Source organism: Sceloporus undulatus, chromosome 5, assembly GCF_019175285.1.
Source record: "Sceloporus undulatus isolate JIND9_A2432 ecotype Alabama chromosome 5, SceUnd_v1.1, whole genome shotgun sequence".
Taxonomy (NCBI): Eukaryota; Metazoa; Chordata; class Lepidosauria; order Squamata; family Phrynosomatidae; genus Sceloporus; species Sceloporus undulatus.
Window position 1 is genome coordinate 100,387,246 of NC_056526.1, and position 16,806 is coordinate 100,404,051.

General features: G+C 40.7%; 1 protein-coding gene across 1 annotated transcript in view; it reads right to left on the reverse strand.

The window, feature by feature from the left end:
- The window catches only part of CRACR2A (calcium release activated channel regulator 2A), a 135,929-nt gene that overhangs the window by 86,701 nt on the left and 32,422 nt on the right, over positions 1 to 16,806 (reverse strand). The window contains exon 4 of the mRNA XM_042469236.1: positions 2,230 to 2,395. Coding sequence (XP_042325170.1) covers positions 2,230 to 2,395 — 166 coding nt within the window. The remainder of the gene's footprint in view (positions 1 to 2,229; positions 2,396 to 16,806) is intronic.

The window sequence follows — 16,806 nt, forward strand, 5'->3', positions numbered from 1 at the left end:
TCCTTAGCGGGTATGGGGATATCATATGGGAATTCCTTTCCTTTAGAATTCCTGTGACTGAATGCCAAAATATAGCTGAATTTTGACTTTTTGCCGCTGACTCTAAACCCGCCCAAATTGAAATAGAATAATTTTGTTTCTTAAATTTTATAAGTTTTTTGTATTCCTAAGGGATAACATCTTCATTTGTACATGAATAGAGGAAGACCTCTCTGCCAATCTCCGTGCCAATCTTAGATTGTTTTTCATTATCCTACATTCTGTGTCAAACCAGGGTGAATTACTTTTCTTACAGTTTTCCCCTGTGGGCTTAGATGTTAAATAGTTCTTCAGCATTTGGCATAAGTTTGTAAATGCATTTGTGACTGCTACTCAATCAGTCAAAGGTGACCGGGTTGTATTGGCCCAGTTTTCCACATTGTCTAGTTTGAGACTGACTGACATTGCCATAGTATCAACTTTAGCCCATCTGAGTCTGCCATTTTGACACGCTTCTTGATTGTCTATGATCCATCTATCAGCCTAACTACTTGGTCTAAGATCGGAACTACCCCGTAGTTTCACACTCACAGGTTGATGATCACTTTCCCCTCTTGGGTGGACAACAACCTCAGAGAAAAGTTCACTTTTGTTTCTCGACACACAGATGAGATCTAGTACATTACTAGAATTAGCTGTATGATATGTATAAGGATATCTATAGCTGCTATTCTCCTCTCTGCCCCCCAGGACTTGAAGATTGCATTTGAATTTCAAGGATACCAGTGACAATCCGGCATTATTGCTTTTGCTATCTCTAGAACACCATTGTAAGTGGTTATCAAAAAATTCATCTGACAAATTGTTCTTTTTGGCAAAATCATAAAGAGATGGACCTAAATTGGCATTGAAGTCACCCAATAAAATTATTGTGGGTTGAGGACTGAGAATTATAAGTTCTTCCATTTGAGCTTCTAGGGATGTCCACAGATTGGTATTATAGAAGGGGGAAGTAATAGGGGAGATGTACACAGCTACCATTACAACTTCAAAATCTTTATGGGTCAATTTCATAACTAGGGAATGGGAGTATTTATCCCCATTATATAATTTCTCCCCATGGCAGTGTAATTCTTGTTTTATAAGAATACAAAGGCCACCAGAAGCTCTCCCCTTATTTTTTAGTTTTTGGGCAGGAGTATCCCAACATTGAAAGCCTGGTAGCTTTAGTGGCTCATCCTCGCTAGTTAACCAAGAACGTCAAATTTAGAAAGAAAACCCATTATATCAGCATTCGCTGTTTCCTTCCACCCAGCAACATTCCATGTGACTATTTGGATGATTTCCCCACTAACAGGTTGATCTAGATTTGACAAAGAGGTTGGGCATGATGGTACAATCAGTCAATTAGTATCGATACCACCCAAATAAACACAATTATTGTTTGGGCGATCTCCTTTTGACAATGGAGGGGGAGGTCTTTGTTGTTGATGTTCTTGCACTTCTCTTTCAATCAAGTCATAATTCCCTGGTGTCTTAGCCAGTGTGAAAGCCTGGTGGACTATCGCCATTTCTTCTACATCTGAAGGATACTTAGTAGAAGACTGTTTTTGTTCTTGGAGCCTTTCCTCTTGGATGGCTTTTTCCAGGTGGTTTAATGCCAATAATGTTATTGATGGAGATCTAGGTGGAATAGCTACTAAGCATTCCTGTTTTTGCTTCAGAGACAATACATTTGGATTGACCCCCTCCTCACACATCAGCAGAGGAGTCTGTTCATCAATTTCATTATGCATTGGCGACTGCATCTCGATTTCAGGAACATCTAGTGGACCAAAAGGGTCATTTCCACTCATCCTTGGGTGCTCATCGACGGACATTCTCTTCATCGTTGTGAGCAGGCCAGCACAGTCCGTGTTTAAAGATAAAAGATCAATTAGTGGCTCTGATGGAGCGGTTATGTTCCTTAAGGACCACTTTAGTTTTTCCAACTTAAGTAAAATATTGACTTGCTCTTCTTTAGAAAGTGAACCAAAGGCTTCAACAAAACTGTCCTCCATTTGAAGCAGGCTAGATTGACTCTCAGGCTTGGGTTTAGTCAGCCGTCTTACATATGTGGATATATTTCTTCAAATTCTGTTTGGAAGAGGAAACATGCAGTACTGTACCTACAGGGCAAAATCTTCTATATAGAAAATAATGTACCATATAATTCTCCTGTTTCTTTTTTGCTTTGGGGGCAGTACTTACTCTTCAAAGATACTGCTGGCTCCAAGTTTCTCCATAAGATCTGAGAACTGATCTTCTTCCTCATCAATTTCTTTGCAGTTTCCTTTCCTTTTAGAGTGATATAGATTTTCCATTTCACACCCTTGTATGTCAGGTATTGATTCCTTCTTCCCAAATAAAAATTGACCTGCATATTTCAAAAGATATGATTTATTCAAATATTTTGTATTCAAGGGAATTCAGCATAATTTAAAAACATACATTTGCCAACAACCTGAGAAATTAAATATAAATCTTAGAAATCTAAGTGCTAAAGAAAAAAACTTACCTCACAAACAGCAACAGAATTCTATAACACTTGCTCTTTATTTGTGTATATGAAATCCTATCAAAGAGGCTGGGAGATGGGCAATGCTCTCCCCATCAACAGAAGAACCCTCACGATGGTACCACAGAGTGTTTGCACTGCTGAGGGAATGACAGTGAATTGAATGCCACTCCAACTGGAATGCCAATGTGGTGGTCCAGTGAAAGTACAGGAGGAAGACGCCCACAGGTGCGAGGTACTACCATTTTGGGAGGATGTGGAGATGTTTTGGGACATGAAAGAGAGGCCTGTGTGGCCAAACAGGGGCTGATGGACTAGCTGGCATGGTTAGTCTCCCTCAAGCAGCAACTATGTTTCCCTGTTGGTTCTCCTGGACCTCTCAGTGGCTTTTGATACCATCAATCATGGTATCCTTCTAGAGCGCCTCTCTGGGATGGGGCTTGGAGGTACTGTTCTACAGTGGCTCCATTCCTTCCCGGAGGGGCGAACTCAGAAGGTGGTACTGGGGGACTCCTGTTTGACCCCCTGGCCATTGACCTGTGGGGTCCCTCAAGGTTTTGTGTTGTCCCCTATGCTGTTTAACATATACATGAAACCGCTGGTGCAGTGTCATCAATATGCAGATGACACTCAACTCTACTACTCCTTCCCACCTCAATCCAAGGAGGCAGTCCTGGTTCTAAACCAGTGCCTGTCTTCAGTAATGGACTGGATGAGGGCAAACTAGTTGAAACTTAATCCAGACAAGACAGAAGTGCTCCTGGTCAGTCGGAAGGCAGATCAGGGAATAGGGATCCAGCCTGTGTTAGATGGGGTACACTCCTTCTGAAGACACAGGTTTGCAGTTTGGGGGTAATCTTGGACTCAGCTTTGAACTTGGAGGCCCAGGTCTCTGCTATGACCAGGAGTGCTTTTGCACATTTAAAACTTGTGCGCCAACTGCACCCGTTCCTTGAGAAGCCAGATCTGGCCACGGTGGTACATGCCTTGGTTACATCCCGTTTGGATTACTGTAATGGGCTCTACATAGGACTACCTTTGAAAAGTGTTTGGAAAATTCAACTGGTTTAAAGAGCCGCTGCCAGGCTGTTAACAGGGGCAGATTATAGAGACCATACAACTCCCCTGTTGAAACAGCTTCATTGGCTGCCAGTTTGTTTCCGGGCACAATTCAAGGTACTGGTTATAACTTACAAAGCCCTACATGGCTCAGGTCCACACTATTTGGCAGACCGTTTCTCCTGGTATGAACCGGCCCGGACTTTGGGATCCTCTGGAGAAGCCCTTCTCTCCATCCCAACACCTTCACAAACACGGTTGGTGGGGACACGAGAGAGGGCCTTCTCGGTGACTGCCGCTAGACTCTGGAACTCCCTGCCCAGGGAGATAAGAACGGCTCCCTCCTTGATGGCTTTCTGATGGCAGGTGAAGACCTACCTGTTCAAACAGGCAATAAAGGAATTACTATAAGGACAGGCTGGAATGTTGGACTAGTTTAATCATTCTTTTTAATGTACATCATTTATTTATTTATTTTAAAAATGCTTTTAATTGTATTTTTGTTTGTTTGTTTTCTAATGCTGTGAAGCCGCTCTGAGTCCCAGTCCTGAGAAAAGAGCGGGATATAAATAAATAAATAAACTATGTGGCAGCCAGCAATGTTGGTTCCACTCCCACCCCCAGTGCAAGCCCAGCAACCTCCACTGCAAGCTCCAGCACCTGAACCAATGGTACCACCACAGCTGCAAGTACCCAGAATTCCCCCTGTGTTTGGAAAATGGTGACTGGAAGTAACTTTTGACAGGAACTCAAGGATAGGCTGGATTTATGGCCAAGTGGTAATCCACTTTTCCTTTGGAGGCAGCTAAGGTGTAGTGTGTGCCTTCTGGTGGTGATGGTAGTGATGAGAAGTTTAATTATTAGGTCAGTCTAACATGGAGCAGGTGTGAGAAGACCACAGATTTTGTAGCGTGAGAGCCCCTTCCAATTATTTTTGGACAAATTGCCCCTCTGGTAAGGGGGATCAGAGGAACTTGGCAGAGACCATTTACCAGCAGCTAGTGTCCAGAAAAAGAAAGGAACCATGATTTGGCTGGAGGAAGAAAGGAACAGGACTCGGACAGCTCTGAGGAGGTCGAAGAGTGAGTGACAACTGCACTTCTGCACCTCATGGGAGTTTAAGTGCTGCCACCACTTTTAAAATTTAAAAAAGACAGAGAACCTGATAACAACTGAAAAAAGAAAACTCCTTAGGATCTCAAGGAGAATATGGGCCTGTACAGATGGGTGGCTCAACGCCGCCCCTATGGAGGAGGCTGCAGCCCCAAAAAGGGACTTCTTTTTGTATCCCAGCAGAGGCGTCATAAGCGGCACGGTGCGGCATCATGACGCCCCTTCCATGCAGCGTTATTTGACCACAGTGCCCAGCGTGTATCATTAAGTCAGCCAGGTGGTGCAGTAGGGGCTTTGAGCATGCAAATTCTCAGTCTTACCACGCATACAGGCTGGCACAAAGTGCTGATCTGTACAGCCCCTTTCTCTAAGGCAAATTTGCTAAGGCAAATCTGCAAGTGAAAGCAAGAATAATCTGTAAAATCCAGTTAACTAGACTGATCTCTTTATATAGGTGTTTTAGATCTGAAGAAGTTGATAAGTTACAAAACGTTACTATTTATCATGATTCAGTGGAAATGGCTGCTCAAAGTATAGTTTCAGAAAAAAATCTGGAGACTTTATTAACAAACAGATAGACAATTCCAAGTATTTAAAGTAGCGTGTGCCCACGTCATACGGGGGCACATCATATGCTGAAAGCAGCGCTGGAAGAAGTGGCGCCATGTGCCGGAACGAAGAGTGGTGCACGTGCACCGCTGCGCCATTGTGCCACCGCAAGCATGAGCCCCATTACTTCTAATGGGGCTCAAGCATACGCACAATTTCTTTTACGCGGGGGTGTGTGTGTCCAGAACGGATCCCCTGTGTAAAAGAAGGGACCACTGTACTAGTCCCTTATGTGCATGGCAGGCCTGAGTGCCAGTGTAGTATAGTGGCTTGAATATTGGACTGTGACTTTGGAAATCAGGGTTCACTTTCCTGCTCAGCCATGGAAACCCGCTGGATGACCTTGGACAAGTCACACATTGTCAAGTCCAGAAAACATCTTTTTATTTCTTCCTGGTCTTGAATTACCGTATATGCTTGACTATAAGTCGACCTCATGTATAAGTTGAGGACAGGTTTTGGGGCCAAAATTATGGATTTTTATATGACCCGTGGATAAGTCGAGGGTAAAACCTAGGGACATGTAACAAAGGATCTAAATGATGAAGCAAAGGAAAACAATACCAAAGAACAACATTCCAGCTGACATAGCTTTGTGCTCACTTTAAATGCTGGATGGATGAAAGAACAGAGGGAGGTCAGTGCTTCCAGAACAAATTACATTCTTTCCTTTTACCAGGGGATGGTTCCCTTTCTAAAAAAATGAGAGTTAAAATACAGTACAGTGGTACCCCGGGTTACGAAATTAATTCGTTCCGCGGCGCCCTTCGTAACCCGAAATCTTTCGCAACCCGAAAAAGCCATAGGCGCTAGCGCTGGAAGCCGCGATTTCGTGCGAAAAAGCGCCGAAAAGCACCAAAAATTTTTTTCGTAAGCCAAAAAAAAAAAAAACGTAACCCGGAACAGTTTTTTCCTATGGAATTTTTTCGTATCCCAGAAATTTCGTAACGCGGTGCTTTCGTATCCCGGGGTACCACTGTACCTATATTGACCCATGGATAAGTTGACTCAGGTGTTAGGGGGCAGTTTTTTGACCTAAATTTCTAGACCTCTACATGAGTATATACTGTATGTTCTTTTTATTGTCCCGATATGTTCATCTTAGGATCTCCATAAATTTGGAATGACTTGAAGGCACACAACAACAAGCAACAATATGGCAGGCTACTTCTATGATGATCTATTGAAGGAATCATTGTGCCATAATATCTTGGCTGGAGCTACCAAAGAATGGGTCCTTGTTTACACTGAAAGAGTCTGAAAGACAACTATTACCTTAAAGAATTCTAAGGCATCTAGAAAAAAGGATTGTGGAGGTGATCTGTAAAGCTGCTCTCAACTGACTGATATTTATTCTTGAAGCTATTTAATTATTACTGTCACTGTTAATAGAAATTAACAGTAGCAGCTGTTTCCTTCCTTATATGTATGAGTATATCGTATTTTATTATCTTACATACATCTATGAAATTACTGACAAATATTAAATAGTTGGCATTGAAAGAAAACATGAAAATCAGTTTTTAAAAAGTAAAAATAATAGTTTTCGCTCACAAGATTTAAAAGCATGAGTGGCAAGTTGATTGTTGTCCAAGAGAACAAATCCCTTGACACTGGGCTTATGTTTTTCCTCAATGGGAAACAAAAATACAGTCAGCCCTCTGTATCCACAGATTTTTTTTATCCATGGACTCAAGCATCCATAGCTTAAAAATATTAAAATATATATATAAATTCCAAAAAGCAAACCCTGATTTTGCCATCTTATATAAGAGACACACATTTTTTGTGCCATTATATTTAATATGACTTGAGCAGCCACATTTTGTTATCAACAGGGGATTCTGGAACCAAACCCCAATGGATGTCAAGGGCCCACTGTAATCATTCTGATAACATAAAAATAGCTAAGGTTCTGTTGAAGCAAAGGAGGTAAACATGTCCTACCAGCTTTTAAAATCTGTGAGACAAGATCCACGGCACAACTGTGCTGTGTTGCCAAAATATGGTGGCCTGCTTTGAAAGTAAATTTTGAAATACCACCAAAGTAAATATGAATCATTTTTATTACCTCCCCAAGTAAACAGAGTAATGTACTCCTTGTTTAGCAGCTGGTCTTTGCAGAGTATACATTATTGTGCTTAAATATTGACTTAAATTGAATAAGCACAGAAGACCAGCTTTGTTTTTATCTCCATACCATTTTGCATTTCCTGAAGTCAGGGAAAGGTGGAGAATGTGATGATTACAGGGAAGAGGCAATCCCTTTAATGTATGTTTTGACTGATACTAACAGAGTGGCTTCAAATGAAGAAATTGTATTAATTCCTATATGTAGGCTTTCTCTGAATTGAGTTCTATGAATTCTATGCCGGAAGCACACTACAGGTTGAATCTCACTTGTATGAAATGCTTGGGACTAGGGGTGTTTTCAATTTCAGATTTTTCGCAGGGTGGGGTGGGATTTTGGAATACCTAGAATATGTAGAATCATAGAGTTGGAAAAGACCACCAGGGTCATCCAATCCAACCCCCTGCCATGCAGAAACTCACAATCAACGCATCCCCAAGAGATGGTTATCCAGCCTCTGTTTAAAGACCTATATTTACATGTGTGTGTGTTTCCAGAAAATATGCAGGGGTAGCTGTGTTGGCTATTTAGCAAATTGAAACAAAAATCCACCAAACAGTGATACCTTTATTGACCGACCGAAATGCACAATATACTTGTTGCAAGCTTTTGAAGCGCCACTGGCTTCTTCATCAGGCAAGATATTACATACCAAACAGGAGAAAAATGGGAGATGTTAGTAAGATGCCTACATTTTGTTGTTTCTGTCCTTAGTTAAGATGGTATGGGGAGGGCATCTCATGCAGGCTGGCTCCCCCTCCTTCTGGCCATGTGGCAACTGGCAGTTTTTCAAAGCTACTCCTGCATATTTTCTGGATTGTGAGATACCACATTGTAACTGCAACAGGGGAACCCTAAAGAGCAAGCTGGTGGACTGGGACCTTCAATCAAGGTAAAACAATTTTTTCTTCTTAAATTTGGACTAGATTAGCATGTTTTACCTCTACACCTACCAAATTACTCCTGATGCAAAAACATGGAGGCTTCTTGAAAAACCCATTGTCCTCTGCCTTCAAGAGGCCTGTGCGGCCCCCACAGGAATGGAGACATATTGGATTGCAAAAGAAGAGTCCTGTTTATATGCAAATGGCCTTTAAATTTCCTGGACTTTGAAAAACATCCAATTCCCACATGGCCAGAAAGAGGAGTAGCCGGCCTGCCCTCCCCATACCATCTTAACTAAGGACAGTAACAAAAAAATGCAGATAACCTATTAACATCTTCAATTTTTCTCCTGTTTGCTTTGTAACTTCTTGCCTGATGAAGAAGCCAGCGGAGCTTTGAAAGCTTGATGGATTTTTGTTTGAATGTGTGTGCATTGTGTGCCTTCAAGTCATTTCTGACTTATGAAAACCCTAAGGTACAGGGTTTTCTTGGTAGGTTTCTTCAGAAGGGGTTTGCCATTGCCATCCTTTCAGGCTGAGAGAGTGTGGCTTGCCCAAGGTCACCCAGTGGATTTCCATTGCTGATCTGGGATTTGAACCCTAGTCTGCAGAGTCCTAGTCCAGTGCTCAAACCTGTACATCATACTGGCTCTTTTTATTTGCAGATACATGCATAATGGGCTATCTTGGCGATTGGACCTGAGTCTAAACACACAATTCATTCATGTTTCATATACCACTTATGCACATAGTTTGAAAGTAATTTTATACAATATTTTAAATATTTTTGTCCATGAAACAAAGTTAGTGTACACTGTACTATCAGAAAGCAAATGTGTCACTATCTCGGCGATTAAGGTGGACAGTTTTGGATTTTGGAATATTTCATATTTTGGAATTCTGGATAGGGGATACTCAGCACTCAGACATATTATGTTTCGTCCTGTCTCAGGTATGCTAAATTATGTATTTGAACTGCTTATCCAGATTGTATAATTAAATTCATGTTCCCTAAAAATGGATGATACTCAGCTTTATAATTCCATTCTATTAACTATGTTAAAGACTCTTACTCCTAGATTACCCATGAAGATTGAATTTGCCCACTTGATGTCAACAGACATGAATTGTCTCCCTCATGACAACTTTTATTATTTAATATATAAGGAACTAAGAGCAGCTTTTATAAAAAGATTTGGGCATGATATCTGATTTGATTGCATTTGTTTTACAAGGGGTTGTTTTCTTCATGTTTCTGAAAGGGCGAATCATATGAGGTGAATTATTTGGTTGTGCTCCTTTAGAAACTTTCTGAATGAATATTATCTTTTAATTGAGGTGGATGTAATGGGGGGGGGGCGGTATTTTGTATTTCATAATACTCAAGGTGATTCTTCTTATTGTTGTTAAGAAAAATGTAGAATTAAAAGACCTGGCAGAAGTAATCTCATAACCACTGTCAATACTTTTTTTGAGAACTCCTGGAGATCAGGAGAGGTCCCAGCAGACTGGAGGAGGGCAAATGTTGCCCCTAATGCTGTCTCTTCAACGAAAAATAAAAAAACAAAAACAAAAAAGGGGGGGACTCAAATTATTACTGCCCAGTCAGCCTGACATCAATACCAGGAAAGATTCTAGAGCTGATCATGAAACAAACCGTCTATAAGCACCTAGAAAGGAATGCTGTGATTACTGAAAGCCAGCATGGGTTTCCCAAAAACAACTCATACCAAACTTATCATATCTCTTTTTTTGATAGAGTCAAATGCTTGGTAGATGTAGGAATGCTGTGAAGTAAATTTTTATTTCAGTAAGGCCTCTGACAAGGTCCCCCATGATATCCTTGTAAACACGTTCCTAAAATGTAGGCTAGACAATGCAAGCATTAGGTGGATTTGTAATTGGTTGACTGACCAAACCAAAAAGTACTCAACAATGGCTCTTACTCATCCTTGAGAGAAGTGACTAGTGGGGTGCCACAGGGTTCTGTCTTCGGCCCAGTCTAGACTGAGAGAAGTAATAGTATCACTCTATTCTGCTTTGGTCTAACCATCTGGAACACTGTGTCCAGTTCTGATCATGACAATTCAAGAAAGATATGGACAAGCTGGAGATGCCCAGAGGAGGGCAAGCAAAATGATGAAGGCTCTGGAAACCATGTCCTATGAGGAGTGGCTTAGGGAACTGGGTCTGTTTAGCCCAGGGAAGAGAAGGTTAAGGAATGGCATGATAGCCATGTTTACCTATTTGAAGGGGTGCCATATTGAAGATGGAGTAAGCATGTTTTCTACTGCTTTAGACTAGTACTATACATGGAGCAATGGAGCATCAAGAGAAGTAATAGTGCCACTATATTCTGCTCTGGTCAGGCCCCACCTGGAATATTGTGTCCAGTTCTGGGCACCACAATTCAAAAAGGACATTGAGAAACTGGAGCGTGTCCAGAGGAGGGCGACTAAAATGGTGAAAGGTCTGGAAACCTTGCCCTATGAGGAACGACTCAGGGAGCTGGGGATGTTTAGCCTGGAGAAGAGAAGGTTAAGGAGGTGTTATGATAGCCCTGTTTAAATATTGAAACTGTCATATTGAGGAGGATGCCAGCTTGTTTTCTGCTGCTCCAGAGACTAGGACCCAGAATAATTAGGATGCAAGCCCAGGAAAAGAGATTCCACCTCAACATTAGGAAGAACTTCCACAGTAAGGGCTGTTCGACAGTGACACACTCCCTCAGAGTGTAGTGGAGTCTCCTTCCTTGGAGGTCTTCAAGCAGAGGCTGGATGGCCATCTGTCGGGGATGCTTTGATTTCCTGCATGGCAGGGGGTGGGACTGGATGGCCCGTGCTGTCTCTTCAACTCTATGATTCTATGATCAAACTAGAGTCAAACAGATTCCATCTAAACATTAGGAAGAACTTCCCAACAGTAAGAGCATTGACAGTGAAGTGTGTGTTTTCTCGTAGAGTGGATGGAGTCCAACAAAGGCTGGATGACCATCTATCAGGAGTACTTTGATTGTGTTGGACAGATGTCCTTGTAGTCTCTTCCAACCTGGGATTCTATGGGATTTTAACTACTTTATGTGGCTATTTAAGTATTATATAACTACCTAATGAGAAATAATGCAAACAGCTGTAAGAGCTTCCCAGGATCACTGTTCTAGAGAGATTTAATATGTGTGGATGGAAAGATAATTGCAGTGGAAGAGGTTTCTATCAAAAAGGTAAAACCTAAAGGTTAATTTGTTTCTGACAGTTTTGAAAACAATTGGATAGGTGCAATAGCAAGAGTCACCCCAGTTCATTCAGAGCCCCTTGGTGCAAATAAGAGTCACAAAGGACCTGTGAGGAGCAGGATTGCAGTGTGAGCCCAAATCACTTTGTTTTAGCTGGGGTTCCCTCGGTATAAAAAGTCGGTGTGTTAGCACGTCCAGCAAGTAGTTTCATTTCTTATATTACCAGGCCTGACCTGCTTGCCATGTTATAATGCTTGGCTCTTTATCCAGAACCAGTTTTTTTATCTGAGGCAGAGTAAACAAATGCATACTACCCCAGACAGGCAGGTGGAATATATGAACTGCCCATAGGGAAGAAATTAACAATTAGCTAAAGTTTGCTGAGCCACCATTTGCATTTTAAAACTCACTGAATCCTGTGGTGAATTCCTCTGGAGTAAGTGAACCATTGCCATCTGCATCCAGAGTATCAAATACTTTCTCCAGCTCTTCTTGACAAAGAGGTAATTCCCCATGAAGCCTCTGAAATAACAAATCATTCCTCACGTAAATACAAGTATACATACTTAACACCTATATTGAGAACATAAGGAAAAAAGATAATGTAGATTAACATTCACTTCCCTGTTAAAACAAATAACATTTGGTCTAAAACTACATCCTTCCTGGTTCTTTAGACATTTCCCATTTTTCTCCTTCACTAGAACAGTTTGAAATTGTACCTTCAGTATCTCACTTTTAAGAAACCCCATCCTTAGAATCCCCTCTCTATTAATATCCTGACCAACATCACCAATATTTCTCTACTTTACTGAAATCAGCTTTCTTTTTTAAAAAGGTTTATTATATAAAACAAGATTAAAACATGGAAACAATTAAAAAACATTAACAATAACAAAACAATGTAACTGGATAGCAATCATTTTGAAATGGTAGAGTCTCGATTCACTGCAGCTCCAGGGTGCTTTCTTCATTTTAAAGAAGTAGTTCAGATTTTGAAGGAGTCCACGCTCACTGATGTGGGTGTCCAATGTTAAAAGGTCCAACCATAAGTTCAAGTGGGTTGATGGTGGTTGTACTGATGTCATGCCGTGTAACAAAGTCAATAAATGGGAACCATTTATTACAAAGCTTCATGGCCATTTTGTCCTCCATAACAGTTAATTTTCTAAGAGAGCTTTTCTAGGAGCCATAGAGTTCTAAAGTAACTACACCAGTTTTCCAGCCTTTAAAAATTTCTGAAACGGCTGCCGTTATAAGAAAATCTATTAGGATTTATGTTTCAAGACGGAGTTGGCAACTAAATATAGAAAGAAAGGGCAAACTTGGGCGGAAGGTAATTATTTGTTTCATGATTAAAGAAATTGGCTGTAGAACTGAGTGCCAGCATAAATGTTAGGACATGTATGGACAATCAAGCACATATACAGAAATGATCCTGTAGCATCACAACCTGCCAGCACTTGGGGGAGACATAGCTCACCATTTGGCTAGTTTTATAGGAGTCATGTACCATTTATGCATTGTTTTTTATATTAGTTTCCCTGATTTACACTGAGTGAAATTTAAAGGGAAGTGAGGATCATATTTGGTCCAATTGTGATCAGGGGTCACAATGTAAATCTATCCCAAGCTGCCTTCAGCTTTGGTTTTGTGATAGGAATGCCATTTAAACAGGTACAGATCAAAGATGTTGGTCCTTTGTTGTTTGAGAAGTGGATCATACCTTTTCAAAGACTGTTAGGGATCTTGGGGATCTCCCTGTGACATAATTTGTGAGGAAATGGGGACTTGTGTGGAGCTGGAACCAATTTACTTTTAATGGTGCTAATTCTGCAGCCATTTCTCGTTGTTTTAGGTTTGCCTCTTGGAAGGATTATGGATAAGGTAAATGCCCTGTTCTTTCAACTGTTAAATTGGCCTAGTTTTTCTGGTGAATAGAAAATCCTATGAGCGGGAAGGGGCAACTGGGTGAGTGATCAGCCATTTATATGTGCTTCCATTTTGACCAAATTAGAAGAAAATTTGCAACCATTGGTTTTTATTTCTTGATTCCTTGTATGGTAGGCTCAAAAGAAGACAATGAGAAATAAGATTGAGGAGGGTTACCAATTCCATTGCTATGAAATCATAGATTCATAGTTGGAAGAGACCACAAGGGTCATCCAGTCCAGCCCCTTGCCATGTCAAGGAGAAAAGGTGAGTGCTGGGTTCATAACCCAGGTCGAAGCCAGACACAAGCAGAGTTATGTACGGGGGCAAGACACCCAGAAGAATCTTGTGAGAATCTTAGTTGTGTGGCAAATTTCCTCTCACACACAGGAATGCATCTCAGTACAATGAGTGTCTCTCAAATTAGGGTTCTTTAATCTTTGTTACAAACATTACAAGATACACAGAGTATAAGACATCCATCTGGAATACCACAAAAAGTTACTTTGCCAACCAACCAACGATAACAACAACCTTCTGAGGCAGTTACAGTAACACCAACGCCTCACTCTGACTCAGTGACAGTGACAATTGCATCAGCCTTCCCTGATGCACTGTTTCAAAATGCAGACACTGGTACCTGCCACTTAGAACTGTAATAAATTCTGCTACAGCGCCACCTATGGCCACATTCATATGATTTTATCAGATCAACATGGTCCTGCCATGCCATGCAGAACTCTCAAATCAAACCCACAATGGCTGTCAACCTCTGTTTGAAGACTCCACTACACTCCGAGGGAATATGTTCCACTGTTGAACAGCCCTTACTGCCGAAAGTTCCTCTTAATGTCGAGGTGGAATCTCTTTTCCTGTAGCTTCATCCACTGCTCCTGGTCCTAGTGCTTTGGAGCAGTAGAAACAACAAATTTTTCCTCCTCATATGAAATCCCTCAAATATTTAAACAGGGCATCATATAATCTCTTACCTCTCTTCTCCAGGCTAAACATACCCAGCTCCTACGTCATCTCCAAAGGGCATGGTTTCCAGTCCCTCACCATTTTAGTCCCGCTTCCTTTGGACACGTTCCAGTTTCTCAACATCCTTTTTGAATTTTGGTGCCCATAACTGGACACAATCCAGGGGGGCCTGACCAAGTAGAATACAGTGGCACTATTACTTATCTTGATCTAGACTCTAAAGTCTACTGATGCAGCCTAAAATTGCTTTTTAGCTGCTGTATCGCACTGTTAACTCATGTTCAACTTGTGGTCTACTGGGACCTAGATCCCTTTCACATGTAGTTTCATTCAGCCAGGTGTCCCCCACCTATATCTGTGCATTTAATTTTTCTGCTCTAAGTGGCAGTACCTTACATTTCTCCATAATGAATTTCATTGTTGTTGAGCTTTTGTGCCCAGCAAAATCAGGTCATTTGAATGTTGATCCTGCCCGCCGGGTGTTAGCTACTTCTCCTATTTGGGTGTCATCTGCAAATTTGATAAGTATGCCTCCAATTCTGTCATCCAAGTCATTGATAAAATTGGAATAACACTGGGCCCTGTGGGACCCCACTGGTCACTCTCTCCAGGTTGAAGAGGAGCTATGTGGAGCACCCTTTGGGTTCAGCAAGTCAACCATTACAATCCATGTAACAGATACCTTGTCCACATTTACCAGCTTGTTTGCAAGATGTCATGGGGAACCTTGGTCTTAGTGTAATCAAGATACACTATATCCATAGCATTCCCTCATCTCCCAAGCTGGTAATTTTATCAAAAAAGGAGCTCAGATTGTCTGGGCATGACTTGTTTCGCTGAAACCCATGTTGACTTTTTGTGTTTAGGGAAATGCTTTCTAGATGTCCACAGACTCTCTGTTTAATGATCTGCTCTAGAATCTTCCTGGTATTGATGCCATACTAACTGGATGGTAAGTTTGGGATCTCTTTTTCCCCTTTTTGAAGATGTGGACACGTTTGCCCTCCTCCGGTCTGCTGGGATTTCCCTGTTCTCCTGTTCTCCATTTCTCCGACCACCATCTTGAGGGGGGAGAAGCAGGCCAGTACCAACAGGCCTCTGCCGGCTAAGAAGAAGCCATCCTCCTGACCACCATCTTGCTTGTCTTTATTGCATGTGGTTCAAGTTTATGTTTTTTGTAAGGTGTTTTTATGATGTCTAAGTTTAAACGATTTGTGAACCGCTTGATCACCTGGAAAAGCGGTATAAAAATAAAGCCATATTATTATTATTATTATATATTATTATATATTATTATTGCCAGTGCTCCGAACTACATTTGCCAGTTCTTTTTATTTATTTATTTATTTATTTTTAAAAAATTAAAACATACAATACAAGACTGTATGTCTTGTATACAATCGTATCCAATCATCAGAGTGCTGCAATAGACAAAATAAACAATTCAAGTACACATTATAAGAAATGTACTATTAAAGGTCTGGAAAAATATAAGGAAAAACATACAGAAGATACCGGGCTGGGTGTCTCCACATGAAGCTTTTTTTAAAAAGAGAGAAAATAGAAGCGAAAGGATGGTTAAGATATAAAGATATTTTGAGAAACGAGAAGGGAAATAGTAATGCAAAAGCCGAGAAGAACTATATGAAGAAGGGATTAATTGAATTGGTCCACATACTGCCAGTTGAAATAACGATATATATGAGATGTAAGAATGGAAGGGATAACAAGGCAAAAACTGAATTAGATGATAAAATGTTAGATGCAAAAAGGAATATATCAAGATATATAGATATCGTCTAAAACTACATTTGGAAGCTAAAAGTATCAAATCAAATAGGGTGAATTGGCAAAAAAATGTTGGTCATAATATCCTAATGGAAAAATGGGAGAGAGCATGAGGAAAAGGTTTGAAATTTACTTTATGTGTCAATATAAAGGAAAATTTTATTAAAATGTTGTATAGGTGGCATTTTCCCCCTTCCAGACTAGCTAAAACTACAAAAAAGGAGAAGTTAGGCTGGAAATGCCAAAAACAAGTTGAAGTATTATCATATGTGATCGACATGCCCAGTAATTAAAGAAGATGGAAGGAAGTACACAAATAATTCAAGAAATATATAAAATTAAAATCAAACTTGAACCTGAGGTATGCCTTTTAATATGAAAATGATGAAATTGGGAGAAAACACCTGAAACAGGTTTTATATTTGAAATGACTGCAAGAATAACAATTGCAAAACATTGGAAGGGGGGAAAGATGTCAGAAATCGATACTTGGTATTGAAGGCTCTTAATAATCGAAATGGATAAATTAACAAGGTATTCA